The sequence below is a fragment of the Mytilus galloprovincialis genome, chromosome 1 (genome assembly GCF_965363235.1).
Source record: "Mytilus galloprovincialis chromosome 1, xbMytGall1.hap1.1, whole genome shotgun sequence".
NCBI classification, from domain to species: domain Eukaryota; kingdom Metazoa; phylum Mollusca; class Bivalvia; order Mytilida; family Mytilidae; genus Mytilus; species Mytilus galloprovincialis.
In genome coordinates, this window is record NC_134838.1 from 100,102,341 (window position 1) to 100,129,112 (window position 26,772).

Consider the following 26,772-nt stretch of genomic DNA (forward strand, 5'->3'; position numbering starts at 1 on the left):
AACGATGGCGATCACACATGAAGCAGGATATGCTTGCCCTTTTACAGCTACTGAGATATTTCTTATGGATTTCATTAACTATTGTTTCGTCATTGGTCATTTTCTATTTTGTCATCTTTTGGACTAGTCAGCTTGAATATCCCTTTTGGTGTTTTTTCGTTTCTCTTTTTTTAAATTTGTTGATACTACATAATATAAACCTCCATGGTTTCGTCTTGTAGAAATATATATAACAAATTCATATTACAACATTTTTAGTACTGTAATGTTCTCTCTCCAAAAAGGTGTGCTTTATTCATTTAATTTTAATTTAAAAAACATTCCAAACAAATAATTTCTCTTCAAGTCTATACATTCAATTTCCAAATGACTTCATAATCTCTCTCAAATATTTATAAAAATGCGCTTTTAATCTTCATATTCGGTTTCCCAAATATTTAGAAAATTGGAGTCATCATTACACTACACGCCGATATTTAAGTTGTTGATGGTTTACGTCTGTCATATTTTTTTGATATTTTTTCTGATTTAATTTTTCACATTTTGCCTTGACTTAGCCTTTGCAAGGTAGATATACCATATTAGGTTGCTTTGTAAAGGACGTATACTAATGTTTTGTAGCTTACATTCTCGTGATTTGGACTGATGTTTATTGAAAATAATACCACATCACCTTATTTTTATACTGACATCAATGTAAAACCCAAATAAAGGACAACAAACTTATAAGAGATATTAAAGCAAGTTATCCCTGCATTATGTACAATTAAGGTGTGCATTTTAATCTATATGCACGCACTGATGTACATTATGGATTTTCTCAGATATCTCTTCTATTTAAATACGAACAACAGATTTGAACGTTAATATATTTCAGCAGTTTGAGAAATGATTATTAAACATTTTTGTATCATCACATTTGTCATCTCCGTTGTAAAAACCCAAACTCATTGTCAATATGGGTTAAAAGCATGCGAATTTTATGCTTGGATGGATTGGACACAATGTAAACCAAGCTGTGGAGGTGTGAGATACAGAATGCAACCCCTGTGTTGTGAACAAGAACAAAACAAACAAAAGACATTTGACGAATGCTTGCAGTCTTGTGATATAAAAAGAGAGCATTATTTTCAAACAAACTATGAACAACAAACATGTAAAGCATGCATTCATGGTAAGTTATGTAATTTATTAGCTGCACTTATGACGAACAAATTGAAAATAAGGGTTATTTTGATTTTATGAAGCAGTGCTACAAATGTAGTTAAAATAAGTATAGAAATAAGATATTGAAAGAAGGTAAATCGTCTACAATATATATTATGTTCAATTTAAAAAAATGTGAATAGTCTACACTTATGAAGACAATACACCTACTATTGTTGGAAAAGCCAGAAATTAATATATAATTATAGAGAAAGATGGTATATATATATATTTCGAGACAATTTATGGTTGTTCTCTAAATAATTCAACTATTATAACTTTTCCAAATGAAATAGTTTTTTTTGTATTTTATATTTCTTTCTTATTTGAAAATTTCAAAACTGTGGTCATTGGAATTCGACTGCGGGAATAGTTGCCTAACAAACTATTAATAAGAAGTCTGTTGCGGGGGAGTGCGAGTCAATATAAACGACATTGAAAAAAACAGGAAACGAACTTGTTTTTCGTTTTTTTTTCAAAATAATAATTTTATTCGTCCATCATTTTGATAAAGAAAATGCATACTCGCAGTGGTATAATAAACTCAAACTAACCTTGTACAAATTTTATCCAATTAAGTCACTTTCATACGGACAACAAAAATACATATTTGAAAAAAAAATTGTTGCTTAATTTAAATAGTTATCAAAAGTACCAGGATTATAATTGTATACGCCAGACGCGCGTTTCGTCTACATAAGACTCATCAGTGACGCTCAGATCAAAATAGTTAAAAAAGCCAAATAAATACAAAGTTGAAGAGCATTGAGGACCAAAAATTCCAAAAAGTTGTGCCAAATACGGCTAAGGTAATCTACTCCTGGAGTAAGAAAATCCTTAGTTTTTCGAAAAATTCATAGTTTTGTAAACAGAAAATTTATAAAAATGACCATATAATTGATATTCATGTCAACACCTAAGTGCTGACTACTGGGCTGGTGATACCCTCGGGGACGAAACGTCCACCAGCAGTGGCATCGACCCAGTGGTATAAATAGTTATCAAAAGTACCAGGATTATAATTGTATACGCCAGACGCGCGTTCCGTCTACATAAGACTCATCAGTGACGCTCAGATCAAAATAGTTAAAAAAGCCAAATAAATACAAAGTTGAAGAGCATTGAGGACCAAAAATTCCAAAAAGTTGTGCCAAATACGGCTAAGGTAATCTACTCCTGGGGTAAGAAAATCCTTAGTTTTTCGAAAAATTCATAGTTTTGTAAACAGAAAATTTATAAAAATGACCATATAATTGATATTCATGTCAACACCGAAGTGCTGACTACTGGGCTGGTGATACCCTCGGGGACGAAACGTCCACCAGCAGTGGCATCGACCCAGTTGTCTGTTTAAAGGTTACTTAATTTAGCTATTTCAGTTTTTGTTTACTTGTATATGACGTTTTTTAACTGTTAAAACAATTGTTAAGTAGTCCCGTCCGAAAACTCTTTTTTTTTACAAAACGATGGCATGGCTTGACAGAATAAGATGAGATTAAAAGGTTAACAACGAGGATCGAGATATTAAGCCCACTTAACATGTTTAAATTGACTGATATATTTATAAAGAACGTTAGTTTTTAACAGATAAATACATAATGATCACTATTATAAACTGGCATATCACTGTTGAATAAGAATTATTACCCTATATGATTATATTTTAAAATTTGGACTCAACTGCAGAGCCATACCTGGGATATACATTAATTACCTGTTGAGCAAGGGTTACCAAAGGAAATAGCAAGAGCGTTAATGCAAATCAAGATAAAACACCTATGAAAACATCCTGAAATTTAAACAGAAAGAAGCAGATATTGTGAAACCGATAAGCCCTGTGTGCAAACCTCAGAGTAGGATGTTGTTTGAAATTAGTAGTCAATATAAAAAGAAGATGTGGTATGATTGCAAATGAGACAACTGCTCCACAAGAGACCAAAATGACGCAGACATTAACAGCTATAGGTCACCGTACGGCCTTCAACAATGAGCAAAGACCATACCGCATAGTCAGCTATAACAGGCCCCGATATGACTATGTAAAACAATTCAAACGAGGAAACTAACGGCTTTGTCTATATAAAACAAAATGAATGAAAAACAAACATGTATCACATATACAAACGACAACTACTGAATTACAGGCTCCTGACTTTGGACAGGCACATACATAAATAATGTGGCGGTGTTAAACATGTTAGCGGGATCCCAACCCTCATTCTAACCTTGGACAGTGGTATAACTGTACAACATAAGAACGAACTATAAAAGTCAGTTGGAAAAGGCTTAACTCATCAGATGGACAAAAATAGAAGTTGACGTGGCCGGGTACTTGTACATCGCGACAACAAAAAAGACACTAGGAACAGATCTGAGATAACTCGCAGTTATCTGACAGCTAGTTCAAGTCCACAATTAACCCATCAAAACGTCTTCTCGTCAGGAACCATTCAGAGTGTTAATTACTGTGTAGTTTCAAACCCCCATTCAACAATCCTTGTAGACGTATTTTGTGAACAATCGACTAAACATAGTTAAATAGCCAATGCTCATGATTTTAGCTCGTTACAGGATTTTTTAAATGATATATATATTATGAAAATATGATCATAATTATAAGGTCTATTTGATTTTGACTTTTTGTGGGTAAAACAAGGCATAGATTTCTTTATAAACTAATAGTAAAAAAAGCAACCTTAATTTATCAACAGTAACAACTAAATTTAAACAGAGAAAAAGAATGAAAAAGCTTACAGCAGGGTGAAACTACTTTCTGGTATTTGAACTTACCTTTTCGTCTTAATCCTTAGAAGAATAAAAATAAGTCACGTAAAGCACTTGAATGAATGTAAATAACGGTACCGCTGACAACAAAAAGGAGGTTACCAATAAAAATGGACTTAGAGATATCGTAACAAAAAATAATATAAGTTATTGAATATCTTTTGATGTAGAAATAAAGAATTCATTATCATAATATCGGCTGCTGTGCAGGAAGTTTTGATTTTTGCATAAAAAAGAGCAATAGTTGTCCTGATTTGAACAAATCTCTTTCACAAAGAAAACCTTTTCAAGAGTTAACACGATGCAAGTAACAATTTCGTTCCTTAATCTTAATTTCTCTCTTTGAAGTTTAGAACTTTTCATGAGAAACGTAAATGGGTGCCACACGTTGTAACAATTAATTTAATTAAAAGGTATCTGACACAATAAATGCGGTTTAAACTTTTGAATTTGCAATTTTTAACAACAAAATGATATTATAAGCCGTTTTTAAAATATTTACAAATGCTCTGTGTAACGATACACGCACCAAATGAAACGATTTTTGTCCACTTTGCAATGAAATTTTGTAACACGCAGTTTCTCAGATATATGTTTTCATGATTATTGTCTTAGATGATACAGTTTATCTTATGAACTGCACTTGTTTTTATTAAGACAAAAGACGACCAGTTGATTTAAGACAGACGAACTATATTCTCATCACCTATAGATGACCACCATTTTACTATATGAAGTTGTATTAGTGGCTTCTAAAGTCTGGCGTATCAAATTATACGTCTGGCGTATCAAATTATAAGCCTTGAACCTTTGTGTCGTGCCCGAGGGTACCACCAGTTCCAACAGTCGGCACTTCGGTGTTGACCTGAATATCAATTATATGGACATTTTTAATACATTAACAGTTTGGAAAATTATGAAGTTTTTGAAATATTAAGGATTTTCTTAGCCCAGGCATAGGTTACCTTAGCCGAATTTGGCAATTTTTTTGAAACTTTGGTCCTCAATGCTCTTCAACTTTATACTTGACTGGCTTCCAGACAAAGAGTGTTTCCGTTGACTTTATTAATGTATTGACGGAGACCAAAAAGTGAAAACCCATATGATTTACAAAATTTAAGCCATGGACAGAGTAGGTAAACATTTTATGAAAAAAACCCATATACACAAAACGGTAACGATAAGTTCGATAGATGAAATCTCCAGTGAAACTTTGCATCGATATCAACAAAAAGTCTACTTTATAAAAGATATTTCATACATTGTCATACAAAATATATAACAAGCACGGACTATTTGTCAAATAGTTCAAACGAAATGTGAAGAAATTAAACAAAAGATAAATTACTACGGATGTGTTGTTAAGCATGGATTGGATGCAATATAGGAACTCCTTATTAGTGAATATTAGATCGTTCAGACGACATTCCAAATAAATTTTTCTATGATTCAGTATGGATCCAAATAAAGATAAATTGCAAAGAAACACAAAATGAACAAGATTTGTCTGTTTTTTAAATAGACAAAAAAGGAAATGGGGGATGTCAAAATAGGTGCTGTATGTGTAACCCTATCCACATTTGAGTTATCAAAAATATTGAAAGTAGAGCAAAGCAAAAAAAAAATTACTTAAACTCGTTTCCATTCATGTTTATTTTGTTACCTCTACTGGCTATAGCGATGTAATTTTGTGCACTGAAGAGTAAAATAACAAAAAAAAAAAAAAAAAAAACGAGTTCCAAGGAAAATTCTGAAGGGAAAGTACCTTATCAAATGGCTATATCAAAATTGCATGCAAAACCAAAAGCTCAAACAAATCAACTGAATAGATCACAACTGTCATTATCCGACTTAGTATAGGCATTTCTTCTGAAGAAAATGATGGTTATAGCTAGCTAAACCTCTCACTTGTATTATAACAGTCGGATACATTTTATTATATTTAAATTTGACAATGATGATTTGACACTGATGTGAACAAAACAAGCGCATATATTAGGAAAAAATATCAAAAAATGGAACAGCAGTCAACATAGTGTTATAATCTTTATCACTATAAAAACAAACAAATATGTCAATAAAGAAAAACAAACAGACATATAGACAAAGCACATTAGCATTACGAAAGAAAACCCTTTTTAATTGGACCAAACACTGTATGAAGCACATCTCTACACTTTTGGTAAATGTCTCGTGATGTATTCTAAAACTATAATTCATTAGATAAATACGATCATTTTGCTCATACATAGATTCAGTAGCTAAATATATTGTAGCCTTGATGACTTCGAACACTTCGTGAATAAATCAAATTAAATGAAGGAAATTGTAAAATATCATATTTAATTGATTTCTTATTTTTGATAATTGATTTTATTTGTGACATTTTTTAAAATATCTGACTATTAGAATACTTGAATATTTAATGAATATTTAAAAGCAGTGAGATTAGCAAAACAAAAGAATAGATTAGTTATACAATGTAAATTAACCTCCTGTCCATGTTAAAACTAACACGAAATGAATAAAATTTTTACCTATTACACTGACCTAAAGTTTATTTTTTTTTTTTACGAACAACTGATATTCAATAGTGTCAGTGTACAGATATGAAGTATACGAACGTGTTTGGTTAACGATACCTATCTTGATCATTGAAATACAACTGTGATATCGTCATACTTAGATAGGTTAACAATAGTTTTAACATTTATTGATGATGTTTTGGATCTTGTACTGTAGCATCATTGTATGGAGTATTTCTTTAGCAAGGACACAAAGTTCATGCTCGTATGGACTGAAACCATGTGAATATTACCCTTGGGCTCCGTGGGCAGCATGTAACAGTACATGTGGAGGCTTTAGGTATAGAATGAAACCACTTTGTTGTACACACACAGCGGGACAGCAACAGTCATTTGACGAATGCTTACATTCATGTAATGTAACGAGATCGGTATATTTTAAAACGCAGTATGAAGAACAGTTATGTGATAAATGCTCGACTCACGGTAAGCTATGTGCTTTCTTTTTTCTGGTTCGGTGTATATCGAAATTGTATGATAATTTAATTCAGTAAATATCAGACAGTCACTGGCGCTGCTACTTACATTTGGCTACTAGTATATTAAAAGACAAGTACAAATTGATTTTGAATTTGAAAATATTATTCAGAAACACAAGATACTAAGTAAATTTGAATGATAAAAGTCAAAACATAATAAAGCGTGGTAAAGTTTTTTCTACCCCAAAATGCTGTAAGCTTATTTCTTGTTTACATAGGAAAAAGTGATTTGCTTTTTTAGAAGAAAAAAGGTAACCCAATAAACTATTTACAATCAGCTACATGTGAAAGAGAAAATATTTTTTTATGAATGAAAACTTAATATTTTGACGATTTAACAGCGGTCTTTGACATGATGAAAAAAATATTCTTTCTATGCAAGTTTAGATTTTAGAATAAAATAGAACTGGAATTTCCTCAATATCAAAGCAATAGTAGCACACATTTAATCCGAAAGGAAATCTAGAGGTCGACATGCATTCTTCAAAAATAGACAAATGTCTATACACTATCTCAAGGTTTAACCATAGGCACTTGGGGCGTGACACATTTTTTTACCCTCCCCATATTTTTCCAAAATCCGTATTTTTGTTTTGTTTTTCAATTTCAATTATTTTCGTGATTTACAGTACAATATGAACATAAGTATACTAGACATAACTTTTTCTATCAATTCTGGGTATACGATTCACAGCGGTCACTGATATATGTGACCTCTGTGGATAGTAAACTTTGTAAATTAACCATTTTGGCAATTTTGACTCATTTGTAGATAATACTTTGCTGAACATTATTGCTGTTTATTTCTATCTATAATAAGATTCAAGATAATAACCCAAAACTACAAAATTTTAATTTAAATAACCAATTCAGGGACAGCAATCTAATTACGGGTTGTCTGTTTTGACTGAAAATTTCAGGGCAGATAGATCCTGACCTGATGAACAAGTCAACCCCTTGTCAAATTGGCTCTAAATGCCTTAGTTTAAAATAAACCCTTTTTTCTATGTTAAGCAAAGTCCGAGGGTATCACCAGCCCACTACGGTGTTGACATGAATATCAATTATATAGTCATTTTTATAAATTTCCTGTTGCAAAACTTTCGAAAAACTAAGGATTTCCTTATCACATGAATAGATTTTTTGGAATTTTGGGTCTTCCATGCTCTTCAACTGTGTACTTGTTTGGCTTTATAATTATTTTGATCTGAGCGTCACTGATGAGTCTTATGTAGACGAAACGCGCGTCTTGCGTATTAAATTATGATCATGGTACCTTTGATAACTATTAACACCACTGGGTCGATTCCACTGCTGGTGGACATTTCGTCCCTGAGGGTATGACCAGCCCAGTAGTCAGCACTTCGGTGTTGACATGAATATCAATTATATGGTAATTTTTATAAATTTCCTGTTGCTAAACATTGAATTTGTCGAAAAAAAACGGATTGTCTGATCTCAGGAATATATTACCTTATCCGTATTTGAAACATCCTTTTGGAATTTTGGCTCTTCAACTTTGTACTTGTTGGTCTTTATAACTATTTTGATCTAAGCGTCACTGATGAGTCGTATGTTACCTTTGATAATTATCAGCCATGTTGGTTGACAGGCGTGGTTATTGGACACCTTTTCATAACTAGATACCCTAATGATGATTGTGTCCAAGTTTGGTTAAATTTGGCCCAGTAGTTTCAGAGGAGAAGATTTTTATAAAAGTTAACGGACGACGGACGCCATGTCATGATAAAAGTTCACTTCGACCATTGAACCAGGTGTGATAAAAAAATGCATACAGAAAAGAAGTTAATTTATTGAAGTGGCATAAGAGCTAATACAAATACAGCCGAACCACTAAAACAGAAATTAAAACCATGTAAAAGAATGTGTAACTTCCTGAAAGAATTAAAATCGAAGTTGATTTGAAAATGTTATAGACATTTTTACAGGCGATGTCTGAATTTAGTCTGAGCTGAAAATTTAAGCTTTTTTTTAGCTGTTAATTGAATCCTTTAATTTCACAGTAATGATCTAAACAATCATATAACATTGAATTTTGTAAGATCATTATAGTTGAGATCAGACCTGTCGAGACCAAAAATTAAAGGTTTAGAATGTTACAAAACTGTTCGAGAGTGGTCGTGACGTGTCAAGACAGGTCGAGTATTAATCGAGATTGGTCAAGCATTCGTTAAGTTTGGTCGGTCATTTGTCAAGACCATATTCTTTCTATACTTATATTATCAATTACTCAAGCAGATTTATTTTAAAGTTAAAGTCGAGACCGAAGTCAAATACAGTTTAGAACCCTCGAGATTATGTCGACTCTTGTCAAGTAAAGTATGTGCTCGACTTTACTGGTCGACCGCAAAAATATGGCATTTTTAGATTATGAACAGGAAGTGATACCTTATTTTAAGCTAATACGGAAGAGATCAAACAAGATACGATATTTAAAATCTGCCTTCACTATGATAACAAATGAGAACAAAGGATTCCAATAAACGGCTTATTTTACACGCGTAAATTTGATATCGGATACAACACAAGTAGATGTAGAGAAAGAAAACAAAATCTACCTCAGCATAAATAAAGAATCTGGAATTACCTGTAACCCTAAAGACAGTTCTACAAACGATTTATATTTAATTGCTTTGTTTGTTTATATCATTATGATCACGTGACTTCTTTTTTTACTCTATAGAAATTAAAAAAAAACACACATCTTGTACTTTCCCCCGCTTTTGGTCCTATTGTCTGTCATCTACCTATCAACATTTTCATATTGGTCAAACTATGCAAGATTTTTTGGAACATGATTTGATGTTCTTTCGGATCGTTTTAAGGGAAAATGGGGGGGGGGGGGGGAGGGGGGATATTTTCTGGGTTAATTTTTTTCCCCACAGACTCATCGCACGAAACTTATTTTGACTTTTGTACACATTTGTATCCTAAACTATCCGGAGTGTGCATTTTAATTTCCTACAATTTCTATAGTTTTAATGCAATTTACGTATACTTTCTTTTAATCGATACTACTTATTTTTAAAAGTTTCGATAACGGACATCTCTCAGAAGTTATAATACAAATAACACAATGGGGTGGATAGTTGTTATAAAACTTTGAGTGACAAATTAGGAACATCAGTGTAGTTTGTAACGTATACAAAATACCAACAAACAGTGACAGTTTTTTAAATAAGGAAAAGAATGTGTTGTATTCTAAGAACCTATGTATAAAACAAGTAAAAGAATTGTAACAAATCTTTTTTTATATCATTAGGTTGTTATTAAAAAAAAATTGCAATGACATTTAGTCAATACCTGGTCGTGATCTACCCCGCCATGAATTACAATTAAATACTTCCACATCTGATCTACCCCACCGTGAATTACAATTAAATACTTCAACTTCTAGTCTACTAAATATATTTGTTTAATAATATGATGTATATTATGATTTTTGATAAATATTGGAAAGATTTGTATTGTTAATTATATCTATGATTGACAGTATTCCCTAATATTTTTAAATACTTTGAACTTTATTGTGATAACGTCACCCAGTCTTCCGGTTACCAAACTGTTTTAACGTATGATTAAATTAAATTCTTTCTCTCCCAAGTAAAGTATCTTCATAGGACATGTAGGAGGCAAATAGGTACAACTGTTAAATATCAGTGATATAGCGTTCTTTTGAAATATAAGATTATATGCAATTTCGTTTTCATAAATAATTCTCACAAAATTACATATAATTTATATAACCCATATCAAAACCGATTTTTTGCAGCACTTACACGACAAATAAAAATGCAACAACTTCTGGCAAATGTCTTGCATGGATGTCCAATTCCGAATTTCGCTGTTTTGTACAAGTAATGTATCAGTAGCGAAGTCATTCATTGAAAATTTCAATTGGTTGCTTTTCTGTACTTGAACTTTAACTTCAAATCGAATTAATTGTTTGCTTTGTGTTTGGGTGTTAAACTTTTACTTGGTGTATCATATTGAACAGTTTTCTATAGTAGAGATTATTTGGAGAACCTTGCTTGTTATATGAATTGTAAACCCATGGAACAGACTCGAAAAATACACCAAAATATCAACAAATTGTATTACAAATCTCCTTGTCCCAGACTTATCGTGTAACATTTGTGATAACTGATTAATGGAGCATTCTATGATCGCAAGAAAACGCAATTGATTGGAAATTTCAAAAAGTTAAAAATAATTCGGAAACGTCACGAACTCGAATTCTGAAAAAAAAAAGATGACCTTTGCGAAACAAATTTTAATATAATCGAAGTCATGTTGATAAGGACATTCTAATTGCAGTTTGGCAGACGAGATATATTATGAGTAGTTATAGTAAAACAAAACCACACACTATAAAAAAAAAATCCGATGATAGTTCGTGTAGATTAGTTATAAAGTTTTGAAACGGCTGTATTACCAGAGGGTAAAAAAGCAGCAATTGATTTTCAAATTTGGAAAAGCGTAAAAGCGCGATTCGCTGTTTCTCTGCAATGCGATTCATATGTATAGAACTTGATTGTGAAAACGAAATTGTAGTGCTTGAAGAGAGTGGTTACATACTCCTCTATAGCACAAAAAGCTTGTTAAGATATGGGATGAATATAACCATTTTTTCTGATTATATTTTATTTCATAATTTAAGTATTCCGTTATTAAAACAAGTCAAGTGTACTTTTTAAATTATTCCAGTTTAAGCTATCTTGTAATTAAAGTCTTTCCTTTTTCTATTTAAGGAAAGACCTTACTGTATTTCTTCTGATTATTATTATTATTTTTTCCGCCAAACTTTAACGACATTTCCCAAAAAAGTATGCGACATGTTAAAATGATATTAGGTACCTTGTATCAGTTGACCAAAAGCTATCTTATGGTGAGGGCACGACCATGTTACATTTCCTTTATGGGTTATCTCCCCTAACACTAAAAACCTTGTTATCATTCTAACTCCGTAACCATAATAGGTAGAAAAAAAGCAAAGGGTGGAATTTGTTCAGGAACAGACCCTGGTTCTTCGTTACTTATGGATCGAAAAGATTCAACGACTCATTGGTAGCGTTATGCCCCTTCGAAAAAGGTAAAGGTCAAGGTCATGACCTAGATTTTGCCCTTAGCTTGTTATCAGTTTACACAATAACCGTAAAAGATGGCTGATAAAATATAACAGAGAAAATGTGTGTCTTGTTCAGATCTACATTTGTTATGTTGGGCTCAAAATTATTGGACCAACTATTATGGACCTAGGGCACGAAAACTGTTTTTCGGGTCCGAAATGATGATTTTTCGCTTATAACTCAAAAGAGGTTAGAGATAGAAAAAAACTTTGATTGGCAAAAATGTTCAGCATAATAATTTCTATAAAATTAGGTCAAGGTCAGAGGTCAAAGCCCCTAGCAACGACATAATACACCTTAGCAACAATATGTTTGAACTTAGAAGGCTATGAATAATATAAATATGAAATTTTTAATACTGTAAATGACATTTTTGTCCCTAACAATGACATGTAAGTCCTTAGCAATTACTTATTTTTTTAACTTGAAAGACTATGAATAGTACATATGACATTTTTAATACTGGATGTAATATTTTTATCCTTAGGAATGATTTTTGTCCAAAATAGCCATTTGTTATGAACATAAAAGTCCTTAGCAACCATATATTTTTTGAACTAAGAAGGCTATCAATAAAAGAAAAAAAGGAAAGACCTTTCAATTGTTCATGAACAATTGACTTTTTAATTGCTCAATACCTTTCAGATATAAATTGGAAAGCAATGCATTTTATAGCGTTCTATGTCATTTAGTATCGGGTAGAGAGTTGTCTTATTGGCACTCATACCATATCTTCTTTTTTTCATAAATGATATTTTCTTACCAAAATACGTATAATGCGATGTTTGTTGATTGCGTTACTTCTAATGGAAAATATCTCATGCATACTCAGTACAACTAAAAATTAAGAAATATTCCTTACAACATAACATTTAGAAATTTTCATATTGATACGCAAAAAAAAAAATTGCTTACAAAATGAACAATATCCTCAATAATAGGCGTAGACGTCATATCTTGACGTTACCAATCAAGACGCAAAAACTTCAAATGAGGTGGATGTAAGCAATTATAGGCAACCGCATATATCCTTATTTTTTGACTCCGCGAAATATTGCGATGTTTTGTACGAATTACGTCCCTTTGACAAGATTTTGGAATGTTAAAATTGCACCGGAGACTTTTCGATGGGACAACGTCAACGGTAAATTTTACGGAAAGTATGTTACTTCTAGGAGAATGAACTTGTTTTTCTAAAATTAAAAATTGAAAATGAATATGAAAACAGTCATGAAGACGATCTTCAAAATGAAAATCAGGTGTTTGACTGGCGTCAGGGACGTAGGGTGGTAGAGTTTGTATATCTGCCGACCAGTTAAAACAAGTGTGAAAACTGTTGCTCACTACTATTTCTACATAATTGTGATGAGAAAAAACAGTGTGGTCTCGGAAGTATTCTATATGTAGTATGTCAAAATTGTCCTTACAAAAACCCTATATTCACTGGAAAAAGACATCGTCTAGCAGAAAATAAGCAGAAGGGGGTGTAAGTTTGGGACATTAATACTAAAGTTAAAACTTAGTATTGTACTGTAAGACTATATATCCCATATTTTGAAAATTATCAAACCAGTCTGAGCAAGTAAAAATATTTTCAAATTAGAGAAAAGGAAATGAAACACATAAACTAATACTGGTCATAAATTCGCCGCTGCTGTCAGTCAGTCATTATCATCAGTGTTCATAGATGGCACTAAACTATAATACACTTATTATATTAATTAACCTTGTTCACGGCTGGAACAATAGTTTAATATTCATACACAGTTTCTAGACTATAACAAATTAAAAATAAACAAAAATGATGTTTCACATCATTAATCCATCGCTACATTTTGTATTCTAACGTTGTTTTTTTCTAATGGTGTTTTCTTTCACATCTGTATTTCGATGTTAAAAAATGGAACACAAATACTTAAACAGATACAGAATAAGAATAAAAATAAGAATACTTCAATATTCCAATCATGGACGCTTGCGGGTTTTAAATTTCATACAATGATTACAATGATTTGTGTTATAACAATGAAATAATAAAATGAAACACATGACCATAGAACACTGAACAGTTATTGCATGCACATGGCACATGGAAGAGAAAGTAATATGGGAGACAATCAATTTCTGTAAGGATTATTTCCCTATAAACAGATATGGTGTTTTGAGCTGCATAAAAATGAAATGCAGCCCCAACTGATGAGATATAAGGGTATTTTTCTCCCATGTACACCCAGCAACTAATTACTAGAGATATGTATAAATACATGTAGTAAATAAATATGTACATCTGTTTGTATGTCATATCTCGACCTCCGTCTGTTTGGTTTCCTTGGAGATGTTTTTACACGATTTCTGGAAAATACACTGTACTACAAAGACCGTGCAATGTCTTGAGAGAAAGCGAAATTCAGAGAGAGAAGCACATTAATTTATTGTCATATATAATTAGATCTCAAAGGGAGTTGCAGAATAACGGATACTGCCGAATGTCAAAATTGAACAAACAAGTTTGCAAAATTATAAAAAATAACAACAGAAAATAAAAAAAAAATTATTTAATACAATAGTGTAGACCATGTATAGAATTAAGAAATCATGTAATGATAGAAGAAATTTATAAAATCGTTGATTGAAGATTTTACAGAAAAAGCTTTGTATTTAAAGATAAAGAACATTTAAGTCCACACTTAGTATGGACCCTTAACAAATCGTTTGATTATTTCGGTGTTGCTGGTCAGTAATGAATAAAAAATCACTGGTCAATTTAAAGGTCGTTGTAAATGATGCAATATATTCTTATTTTTCCGTTCCCCTTATGTAACTTCCAGTTTTATTGAAGTTTACGTCCATCAAAGCCTTAGTTTAATTTGGTTTCCTGTTAATACTACCCCCCCCCCTTATTTGTCGCATGTTGTGTATCATGTACTGATTCTATATATTCTTCGAGCATACATATGTACACTTATGGAACAATAACCATTTAGTAAATTTTTTAAAACGTTTTGTAGACTTGTATACAATAAATTTTATACAGAACAAAAAATATATAAACAAAGATGTCAGTTTGTCTGCGTGTTTTACTTGTTAACTTGCAGATGTATAAATAACCACACGGCACTCTTTCAAGAATTTGTAGAATCATTGATATAATGTTTGTTTATATATGCAATGTTAAGCAGCAGTATATGGACATGTATATGTTCTGTCGTGATATAGTACCAAAGCACAAGCTATTACATGTTCCGCTGCCAAAGAAACCGTTTTTTTCAAAAGTGGCCAAATCATATATCGGAACGGAGAAAAGTGTAAACAGATGACTTACAAGATAGTCTAAGAGATATATGAATTGGTTACCCCAAAAACGACAAAGTTCAACTATCTCTCATTAGAGCAAATATTGAACAAAAATCAAAACCCTGACCAGATGCAAACAGACAGCAAAGTGAAAAAGTTCTAGCTAAGGATTCAAACTGTAGCTGTTTTGCGGAATAACTATTAAGGTGGCCGGACGGAAGGAAGCACGGGCGGCCAGACGGAATGACAGGCAGACAGACGTACAGGGGTAGTTGAGGGGGGGCATACAAAAATATAGCTTCAATTACATCTTTTATTGCGTCAATTGTAGACAGCAACCCTGATGATTTCTATTTTTAAGTTTTTACCATTTTTGCGTTCATGTACTTACAATGTATTTTTGTCGGAATTAGTAATTGTTTTAGATATGTATATTGATAATAAGCATACATGTATCATATTTTTTACAACGTATAATTTCTTTTTAAAATGTTCCATAAAAGAGGGTCTGATTGGGGTTTACAGATACAGATTAATGGGCAAAAATTGCAGAATAAAATGCAAAAAAGAAAAAGAGTATAATGGGGAGCTAAAATATAAAGAATAAAGAATATTAGTTATACTTAATAAAAATTAATGATAATTATCCAGACTCTTATGATAAAAACATTCTGTCAATACAAAACACATAATCATCGTGCATAATCAACACGAAGAACGTTGGGAATTATTAGCATGATAACGTGACGTTATGTAATAAAAATTACAACGTCACGAATTTTGATGGTTATTTTTTTTGCCAAAATGTTGGGTTTGCGTCGCTTCTACAGGGAAAACGAAGACGGTGACCATATATTTTTTTTAATATCATCTAATTGGTAAGACAAAGAGGAAGAAAATATCAATTAAAAAAAAAAAATCTATGGAGTGGTTCACGTGATTTTTACCGGAGACCGAAAATTGTAGAAGACAAATTTAGATTTCCCCTATGTATTCAATGTAATTTAGTACTCTCCGACCATTTCAAAAATGGATTTTTCTTGAAAACGAAGTCGGTGACATATATACTTTTTTTTACATTTTCTGATGTATATTTTCAATATCTAATTAAGTTCTAAATTTAAAAAAAATCTATGGACTAGTTCATTTACTGATCCTTGACCTTAAACACCAAGAAGCAATCAATCCATTATGGATCTGATGGCAGTATATAGTACCCTGGTGGTATAAATTAAATTGTAAAAAGGTACACTCGAATTACGCTTATAAATATGGTTACAGAACAAATTTGTTTTGCCCATCAAATTGCCATGCAATTCTTAAATGCTGAATTCAAATCTTTTTGAAAATCTATAACAATAAAAAAAATAATACATGATTGATGATCGGTTAACTTCAATATAAGAGATTAAAGAAAACCACACTGCGAGGCGTCATTGTTGCAAAATATTATGATGTTTTATCAATAAATATATTTGAGACTACCGTTATATAAGTTTAGGATACTTTGATTGCTAAAAAGCAACATTAATATATCGACTAACTTGAAATATATGGATATGAAAAGTTGGCTTTTATGTTGCTTCGTCCTCTTAACTTAAATTTCGCTATCAAAGTCAAAATGTAGTCATGGAAGAAAACCTTGTGAATTTTCACCTTTGACCATGTGGTCTCCATGTATAGAGCTAACTGTGTAGGGACAAAGCACAGATCAAAACCGATTTGTTGTGAACATGATCATGGTCGTGAAAGAACATTTGACGAATGTTTGCAGTTTTGTCTTTATCCGATGGACAAATATCTAAGGATAAACTTTCAAAAACGAAGCTGCTGAAAGTGTACATATGGTACATATGAAACTTTTACTTAAGATTTTGAGATTGAAGTGAAAATATACATAATCGTGTAATAAGTTAATCCAAATTTTATGTTGAATACTGACTTCAATTTAGGTAATGAAATATTGACACGTCATATATATTACATATCATATAAACATGGGGAATATCAGTGGCGGATCAAGAATTTTTCCTAAGGGGGGCCCGCTGACTGACCTAAGGGGGGCCCGCTCCAGTCATGCTTCAATGATTCCCAATATAATCAACCAAATTTTTCCCACGAAAGGGGGGGGGGGGCGGGGGGCGGCCCCCAGGCCCCCCTAGATCCGCCTATGAATATTTTCCGAATAAAGGTTGGAATAAAGGTTAGTTCTATCATAAGCTATGAACCTTGCCAGTATTTTAGTCACTTGCTTACTCATGTTTTGTCATTACGGAATCGACTTGTCGATGGCAAGTGTTTAGAAATCTCTGTTGAATCTTGTCAAAATCTATATAGACTCGCCATGTTGACTTCTAAGAGTGTCTTTTTGTAGCACTAAGCATTGTTTTGCTGCCAATTAGGCGTTTGTCTCATATTGTCTTTTGTTTGTATTTCTTCTTCCTTTCCTGTTTTAACAAATATCACGAAGGAGTTTTTTTCACATTTTTTCATGCGGGATAATACGTAATGAATCTTTTTCATTAGTAATAGTTGAAGTTCGTACGATGACCTATTAGCTGTTAACATCCGCGTAATTTGCTCTGTGTAGATAGTTGATCCAGTGACAACCATAACGCATAGCTTGTTGTTTGGTGCGAGCCAAGGCTCCGCGTTGAAGACCGTACTTCAACTTTCATTGGTTTACTTTGCAAATTGTGACTTGGATGGTGAGTTATCTCATTGGCACTCATACTACATCTTCTTACATATATCAACATCTCCTTTTTTTTTTATATAAAAACTGGCATCAATATGCATTTACATTTTAAGTTATGCGGTTTTTTTAAAATTTCTTATGGACTATAGAAAAATAATCAATTGCAAACTCACACGCGTCTCTTTTTTCATGTTTCTTTGCATAAGAAGCCTAGAAGCAAATAATGTGTTAAGTTTAAAAGGTAAAGTAGAAAAACACATTTTGATAACACGGGTTGATTGATTGGTGTTTGTTTAACGTCCAGTGGCAAATAGATCATGCATGTTCAGGACTATACACAGGGTTTTAATATCCCGTTTAAAATATTTAACAACACACAATTTACTAGTTTAATCAGGGATGCTTACCTTCCTGGATCACAAGAATTTATATACGTTTAGTGAAATTCGGGTGCTCAGTTTTGTTTGTTTTTTCTAAAATGTTTTATGGATAATTGTTTATTTTTTCCTTTTTGTTTTGTTCGTAGCTTTTTGTATCCACCATTGGCATTTGAATTTTCATTATCCGCCAAAACATCTTCATTTAAAACATTCAAATAGAAATGTATACCAACGATGTGAAGTTGCAATTCATTGAAATTAAGCATATTTATAACAAGAGTTGTAATGGCGAGAGAGACACTTCTGTTCCGTATTTTCTAAAATGGGACACTTACTTTAAAATGTTTATTGCACATTTAATTCGAGAACAGAAATCGATTAGTCTTTTTTAGAATCATGAACTCCCGTTAAAAATTTACTAAATATATGATTTGTTTGTGTTGAATTAATTATATATTTTTTATATAAAAAAACGCAGCAAAAAAACACAAAAAAAAACAAAAAAAAAAAAAAACACCCAAAGACGGGCGGCAGCTAGTCTCATAGCAATATTGTATACTGTTTCAGCAAAATGTACCCCACTTTAAACACCGAATTATACAAATTAACCAAGGAAAAAAAATCTACAAAGGACAACGAGACATACAAATAGTAGAAGGTCCTGACTTGGAACCTGCGCAACAAATAATTAACTGTTAAATATCAGTAATATATCAAACAGTTATATCACAAAAATAATGAACTCCGAGGAAAATTCGACAGGAAAGTCCCTTATTAAATGGCAATCTCAAAAGCTCAACCACGTTAAACGAATGGATAACAACTGTTAAGACAAACAATCTTAACACATGATCTTGTTTGAATAAATTAGTAGATACAGTTAGTTCATTTTTACTTGCAGATCACCCAAATTTATTGTGTGTAGAAAAAAGAAAGTCGGCCTATATTTCTTTTTAAGTTTCACTGATCAGATCTAAATATGTAAGTTGATAAACCCTATGAGAACTTGAATACTTTAAAAACAGACATAGCCGGTAGTGTTGAAAGTACCGTGATGAGAGATGAATATACACCTTCCTATGTCCTATCTGTGTGTTGTTTGATGTCGATCTTTATATCAATCTAAGCTTTTTCAATTGATTTTTTAGTTTTTTCTTATATTGTGCTGTAACACCACTGTCCAAGGTTTTTGGGGACGATTGAGCGCTCACAATAAAAACCAATAAAAATAACAAAGTTGTGGTATGATTGCCAATGAGGCAACTCTGAACAGAAGAACAAATGACACAATTTAATAACCATATGTCACCGTACAACATAACCCATACCGCATAGTCATCTATTCAATGACCCGAAATGACAAATATACAACATTTCAAACGAGAAAACTAACAGCCTAATTTATAAATAAAATAAGAAACAAATATGTTACACAGCAACACATGACTACAGGCACATACTACAGTGAAGATCAGTTCTAACCTCTCATAAATTCTGTCAGAATCTGTCAGGAGAACTGTTCTAGAACAGTATGTAGAACTGTCAGCCTGACACCTTTTAGTCAGTTCTAGGTTAGAACTGTTCTAGCTAGAACTGATTTGGTCAGTGATTTGGTCAGTTCTACCTAGAACTGATTTGGACAGTTCTAGCTAGAACTGATCCTGACAGTTCTACCCTAGAACAGTTTTAGACAGTTCTAGCTAGAACTGACCAAAGATTTGGTCAGTTCTACTTCTAGAACAGTTCTACGGTTAGAATTGATTTCAAATGCTACGGCTAGAATTGATTTATAAATTCTACGGCCAGAATTAATTTATAAATTCTACGGCTAAAATTGATTTATAAATTCTACGGCTAGAATTGATTTATAAGTTTTAAGAAATATTTGTCTTAATATAAAGGCTTCGGCAAAATAGCGATTAATATTATATAGAGTTTTGCCGGTTTTATTTCAGACTTATAATCGGCAAGAGAACATGTTTAACCCCGCCATATTCTGCATGTATGTGCCTGTTACAAGTCAGGAGCCCGTAATTCAGTGATTTTCTTTTGTTGATGTGTAACATAAAATATTTGTTTTTCTTTCATTTTTTGTACATACATTAGGCCGTTAATTAGGGGGGAGGGTATTATTTGAATTGTTTTACATTTGTTATTCTGGGAGTCAGGATGGCTCGTTATCACATAACAAAATTATCTGACCTCATTAACCAAATGTAATATCTGTTTACGAGTAGTTTTCATACCTCGGACGGACAAAATCTTTTGACCACATCAATCTAAACTGACATTATTTGCTCTTTTTTCTGCAAATCTATATAGCTGTAAAGCACTTCAGTTTTAATTTGAGGTCAAGAGGGACTGTACTATACAAGTTACAGCAATATTGGAAAACAATTTTGTTCGCATCAATTTATAGTGCAAGCATGCAGGGGCAGATCCAGCCATTTAAAAAAGGGGGGTCAAACTATATGTTCTTATTCAAATGCATTGATCGTCAAAAAACGGGGGTTCCAACTTACCATATTTGCTTTTTTTTTTTTATGTAAATCTAAAAAGCTGCACAGTAGTTCAGTTATAATTTTAGGTCAAGAGGGACTGTAGTATATAAATAACTACAATATTGGAAATCAATGACCACAATTTTTTTTCTAGCATCAATTGAGAGTGCCAGAATTTCCTATTTTATTCAAAATATCGCATCAGAAACAAATATCAGTTGTTTTCATACCTCAGACTGACAGTAACATGTAATCATGTAACAAAATTATTTGTCTGCATCAATCAAAACTGACCATATTTGACAGCATCAACCAAAACTGACCATATTTGACCACATCAACCAAAACTGACCATATTTGACCGCATCAACCAAAACTGACCATATTTGCTCTTTTTTATGTAACTCTTATAATCGCATAGTAAATCTGTAATATTTTTATGTAAGGATGGATTGTAAAATCATGAAAATACAAATGATAGAAATATTGGAACACAATGCTACCTAAATTCATTTGCATCAATTTAGAATGCCAGCATGTCCTCTTTTTATTCAAAATATTGCATCATAAACAAATATCAGTAGTTTCCATACCTCAGACTGACTGGTATAACAAAATAATTTGTCCGCATCAACCAAAACTGACCATATTTGCACTTTATTATGTACATGATGTCAATCTTAATAGCCGCAAAGTAAATCACGTATATTTTTATATCAGGATAGATTGTTTAATATAAATGAAAGCAATATTGGAAAATAAAATTATGCTCACATCAGTTTATAGTGCCAGCATGTCCTCTTTTTCATCAAAATTTTGAATCGTAAACTAATTTCAGTAGTTTTGATATCTCAGACTGACTCATGAATATAACAAAATTATTTGTCCGCATCAACCAAAACTGACCATATTTGACAGCATCATGCAAAACTGACCATATGTGACAGCATCAACCAAAACTGACCATAATTACACTTTGTTATGTAAATCTAAATATATATATATAGCTGCATACTAAATCACTTATAGTAATACATATTACGATGGATTGTATAATTCAAATGACAGCAATATCAATGAATATTGGAACACATTGGCTACAAAAAAAATTCCACATCAATTTAGAATATCAGCAAGTCCTCTTTTTATTCAAAATATTGAATTGTAAACAAATTTCAGTGGTTTCGATATATCAGACTGAGTGAGAGTTGTTTTAACCAAATTATTTGACCGCATCAACCAAAACTGAACTTATTTACACTTTATCATGTAAATATACATGTATATGGCCTCAGTGTAAACATGGTAAACCAATATTATTTCTATGTGAGGACGAATCGTATGATAAAAATGACACCAACTTTGAAACACAATACACCTTATCGCTAATCCTGGCTGACCCGGCCTCTTGAACTTTTGAAGCATACAACAATGACTTTTCCATTGTGGCGTCAGATATTTTGTTTTATGACGTCAAAATTTTACGGGAACCTGTGTGATATCCAGTAATGGCAGACAAATAGCGACACGGTGTATTTATACCATATCTATGAATTTAGCGCGCCGTTATTTCCTCTCTGTATCCATAATAATGAACCATCATTAAACATGCTAAAGTGATCTATAAAGTGGCTTTTTAACATGTTTAAGTCAGTAGTTTGTGATGGTATTTTTTTAAACAAAACTATTTAATGGCATCATCCAACACTCACATGACTGATTCATATACTTTATTTTAAAAATAAAATAAAAAGTACATGTATGGGAAGTTCTCTTCTTGGAATAGTATACTGTTAATATAATTTGAAGAAGGCAAAGAAAAATGCATGATTTTGTTTGTCCAGGGGCAAATGTTTCATTCAGGTTCAGATCCAGTATATTTTTCTGATTTGCAGACTCCCAGATATCATTTATAATCGTTATGGATAAGTCTGGCTAAATTGACGAGATGAGATGGTGCAAATGTATATAGTTGTTTTACGTTGTACAACACTGTTTTCATTAATATCCCATAATTCATCCACTGTACAATTTTCGTTTGAACATTTGTCAAAACAGAATCTTTAATGAATGTAAATTCAAGGCAAACAAGGTAAATTACGATTAAAATTCCATGAATTAAATGCAGAGTTTTATTTAGGAAGAGACTGTTAAAAACGGGGAACGAAGAAACGTAAACAATGATGTTTCCGTATGCAATCTTATAAAAATATTTCTTCGATGAGTTGGGTATACCTTCTATTCACTTCGATATTTGTACATGTAACGTAATAAAAGTCGTTTGATCAGTAAAAAATATAGAAAATCTGCTATTTAATACATAGCAAAGTAATTGGAAGTGATTTATTTCTTCTAAATTCTAAAGTGCCCTTACTGCAGTGACGTCATTTAGAACTGTTCTACAGTCCTGACTGATTTAGTCAGTTCTGCTGACAGTTCTACAGTTAGAAGTGACTTGGACAGTTCTACCTAGAACTGATTTAGACAGTTCTACCCTAGAACTGATCCTGACAGTTCTACCTAGAACTGATTTAGTCAGTTCTACCTAGAACTGATTCTGACAGTTCTACTTAGAACAGTTCTAGGGTAGAACTGTTCTAGGTAGAACTGTTCTAGAACAGGTTAGAACAGTTCTATGACAGAATATTCTGACAGTTCTAATGAGAGGTTAGAAGTGATCTCCACTGTAATTTGGGGATTAAACTAGTTTGTTGATGCAACCCATCCTCGTACCTAGAGCAGTGGTGTAACGTCTGTCCTAAACAAATCAGTTGAAAAAGACTTACCTCATCAGATGTATACACATATATATATACATCTAACAAAATCATGAGAGTGGACGTGGAAGGGTACTTATATAAACTCGCATCCAATAGACACTAATTACAGGTCTGAGCGTACTCGTAGTCACTGACAGCTAGGTCAGTTAATAACAACAAATCAATATAATAATACATATAAGACCAAAATATCAATGAGACATGTGAACCCCGTCCCATATTTATGTGTCGTTCAAAAAAGTTTGTGTTTGTCTTTTGTTTATGTCTGTCATATTTTTGTTTTTTGTAGATTGTGTTGTTATAAATTGGGTCGTTATTGATCTCTATTGAATTGTTTCATACATGTATTTGTTCATCTCGGGGACTTTTATGCCCGACTATCAGGGTATGTTTTCCCTAATAGTTAAAGACCTTACGGTTGACTATCAATGCTTTCATCCACTTAATTTTAACTTTGGTAGATAGTTGTCTAATTGGTACTTATACCACATAAGAGTACACTCAAATTGTACTTAGAGAATATGGTTACAGAATACAGTTCCTTTAAATATGGAAAGCCTTAACACATTTGTTTTCCCCATCAAATAAGGTTTACCATGCAATTCTGAAATGTTGACTTTCATTTGAATCTTTTTGAAAATCTCAAACTATATTAAAAATAATACATGATTGAAGTTCGGTCCACTTCAATATAACAGATTAAGGAAAACCAATAACAAATAGAAAAATATATAAATAAAAAATCACACCGAGAGGTGTCATTGTTCAGAAGGTTATGATGTTTTATCAATACGTATATTTGTGACTATCCATAAGTTAAGTTAATTTTGTTTGCTATAAATGATACATTTAACTTGAAATATATGGATATGGAAAGTTTGCTAATATGTTGCTTTTTCCTCTTAAATTGTATTTCGCTATCCGTGTCAAAATGTAGTCATGGAAGAAAACCTTGTGAATTTGAACCGTGGACCATGTGGTCTCCATGTAAAGCTAGCTGTGGAGGGACAAAGCACAGATCAAAACCGATTTGTTGTGAACATGTTCACGGACGTCAAAGAACATTCAACGAATGTTTGCAGTTTTGTCATTATCCGATGGACAAATATGTAAGGATCAACTTTCAAATACGAAGCTGTAGAAAGTGTAAATATGGTAGGATTGATACTAAAACGTTTACATAAGATTTTGAAATTGAAGCGAAAATACAAATAATCGTGTAACAAGTTAATCAAAACTTTTATGTTGAATAGTAACTTTAATTTAGATAATGAAATACTGAATTTGACAGTTGTAGGTAATTAATCCTACATTTTATTGCAGACATAGCATATGTCTTGGGTATTTCAAAGCACCATTTTTTTAATTTTGGATTTCTATAGAATATTTTGTAATCTTGAGGTTACATGGTGACTAAACTTTGTACACAGACATTTAAATGGTGAAGTTCCAGTGATGGTTATTTTCTTATATGCAATGAAATGTTATGTGTATTGTTTTCTACAGTACTGGACAGGATAGAACTTTACTCATGCCAAGTATTTTTATATTTGAAACAAAGATAAATTTTACACATTTTTTTGAAAAGTGCAAATTTAACAAAGACTAATAGGGAAAAACAATGGTAGTATTACACCTTTGACCTTGTCAGTAATCTCATGTGTTAAAATTTCTTGTTATTCAAGTGAAATATTACAAAAAAAATTATTCTGAGTGGATTGAGTCTTAAAAACACATTTTATGAGATTTTGTTTACTTGAAATAGGACTATTTTATGAATTATAAATATTAGGTTTGGTTTGTTATGTTGTTGTTTGCTTTTTTTTGGAGGGGCGGGGGGGGGGGGGAGTCTCCTTATTTTTTATATTCTACCATGATAGAACATTTTCCTAAGAAATACCTAAATAAATATATATTTATAAGTTAATGAAATTATTTTTATGCTGTAACGACAAATTATTCACTAAAATAGAAGCCTTCTTATCTGGCGTAGTAAATTATAAACCTGGTACCTTTGATAACTATTCTGTCCCTCTTTGGAATGTGGCGTAAATTTAAATTTGACTTAAGGACTTATTGAAACCTCCTTGGAGACAGTAAACTGGTATATGGATTGTTTGTTCTGCTAAAATACTTCAATTACTTATATCTGATAACATTTCTATCAATAATGAGTGAAACTTACCCCATTATTTTTACTTATTGGTCTGAAAATTTGAAATTTTAAGGAAATAAGAGGTATAAATTGACCAAAAGAGACCTTATAAAGAAGACAAAGAGGTGCATTAGTGGTATTCATCTTCCTGAAATCATCTTGAATATCATATTCAACTATTTGTAGGCAGATAAGATAAATATTTGATCATTTATTGGTCCGCACTATATTCTATCTTGATGCGGCTTGATTTGGATTTGTCGAAGAAATTTTGCTCGAATCGCTGTAGATGTTGTCTTTCATTATACTAGATTTTTCTCAAAATATTGAACTGATTATGACAAAACTTGACAGAAATGCTTGAAATAACCAGTATTACAAAAGAAAAAAAGTCACATTCAGTTTATTAAACAATAATGTCTTCTACATTACATATTATATAAACACGAGGAATATTTTCTAAATGAAGGTTGGGATGAAGATTAATTCTATCGTAAGCTAGCAACCTTTCCAGTGTTTTTAGTCACTTGCTTACTCATGTTTTTGTCATTACGGAATCGACTTGTTGATGGCCAGTGTTTAGAAATTTCCGTTGAATCAAAACCTATATAGTCTCGCCATGTTGACTTCTTGATGTGCGTTTATATAGCACTACGCATTGTGCTGCTGCATGTCAATTCAACGTTTGCCTCATATCGTCTTTTGTTCGTATTGTAAAAGTATTTTTTCTAACATGTAAAAAAAGTATAACAGGCAGCCA

The 26,772-nt window shown here is 32.1% G+C and overlaps 1 protein-coding gene across 3 annotated transcripts in view; it reads left to right on the forward strand.

Moving 5' to 3' along the window:
* The first annotated feature begins 885 nt into the window (after positions 1-885).
* Positions 886-26,772, forward strand: part of LOC143047187 (uncharacterized) — a 54,782-nt gene continuing 28,895 nt past the window's right edge. Inside the window, exon 1 of one of the 3 annotated variants that reach the window (XM_076220207.1) lies at positions 886-1,174. In XM_076220207.1, coding sequence (XP_076076322.1) covers positions 889-1,174 — 286 coding nt within the window. In that variant the 5' untranslated portion in view covers positions 886-888. Of the gene's footprint in view, positions 1,175-6,621; positions 7,002-24,741; positions 25,013-26,772 lie in introns of those variants that run through there. The other 2 variants (XM_076220189.1, XM_076220198.1) reach the window with 2 other exon arrangements.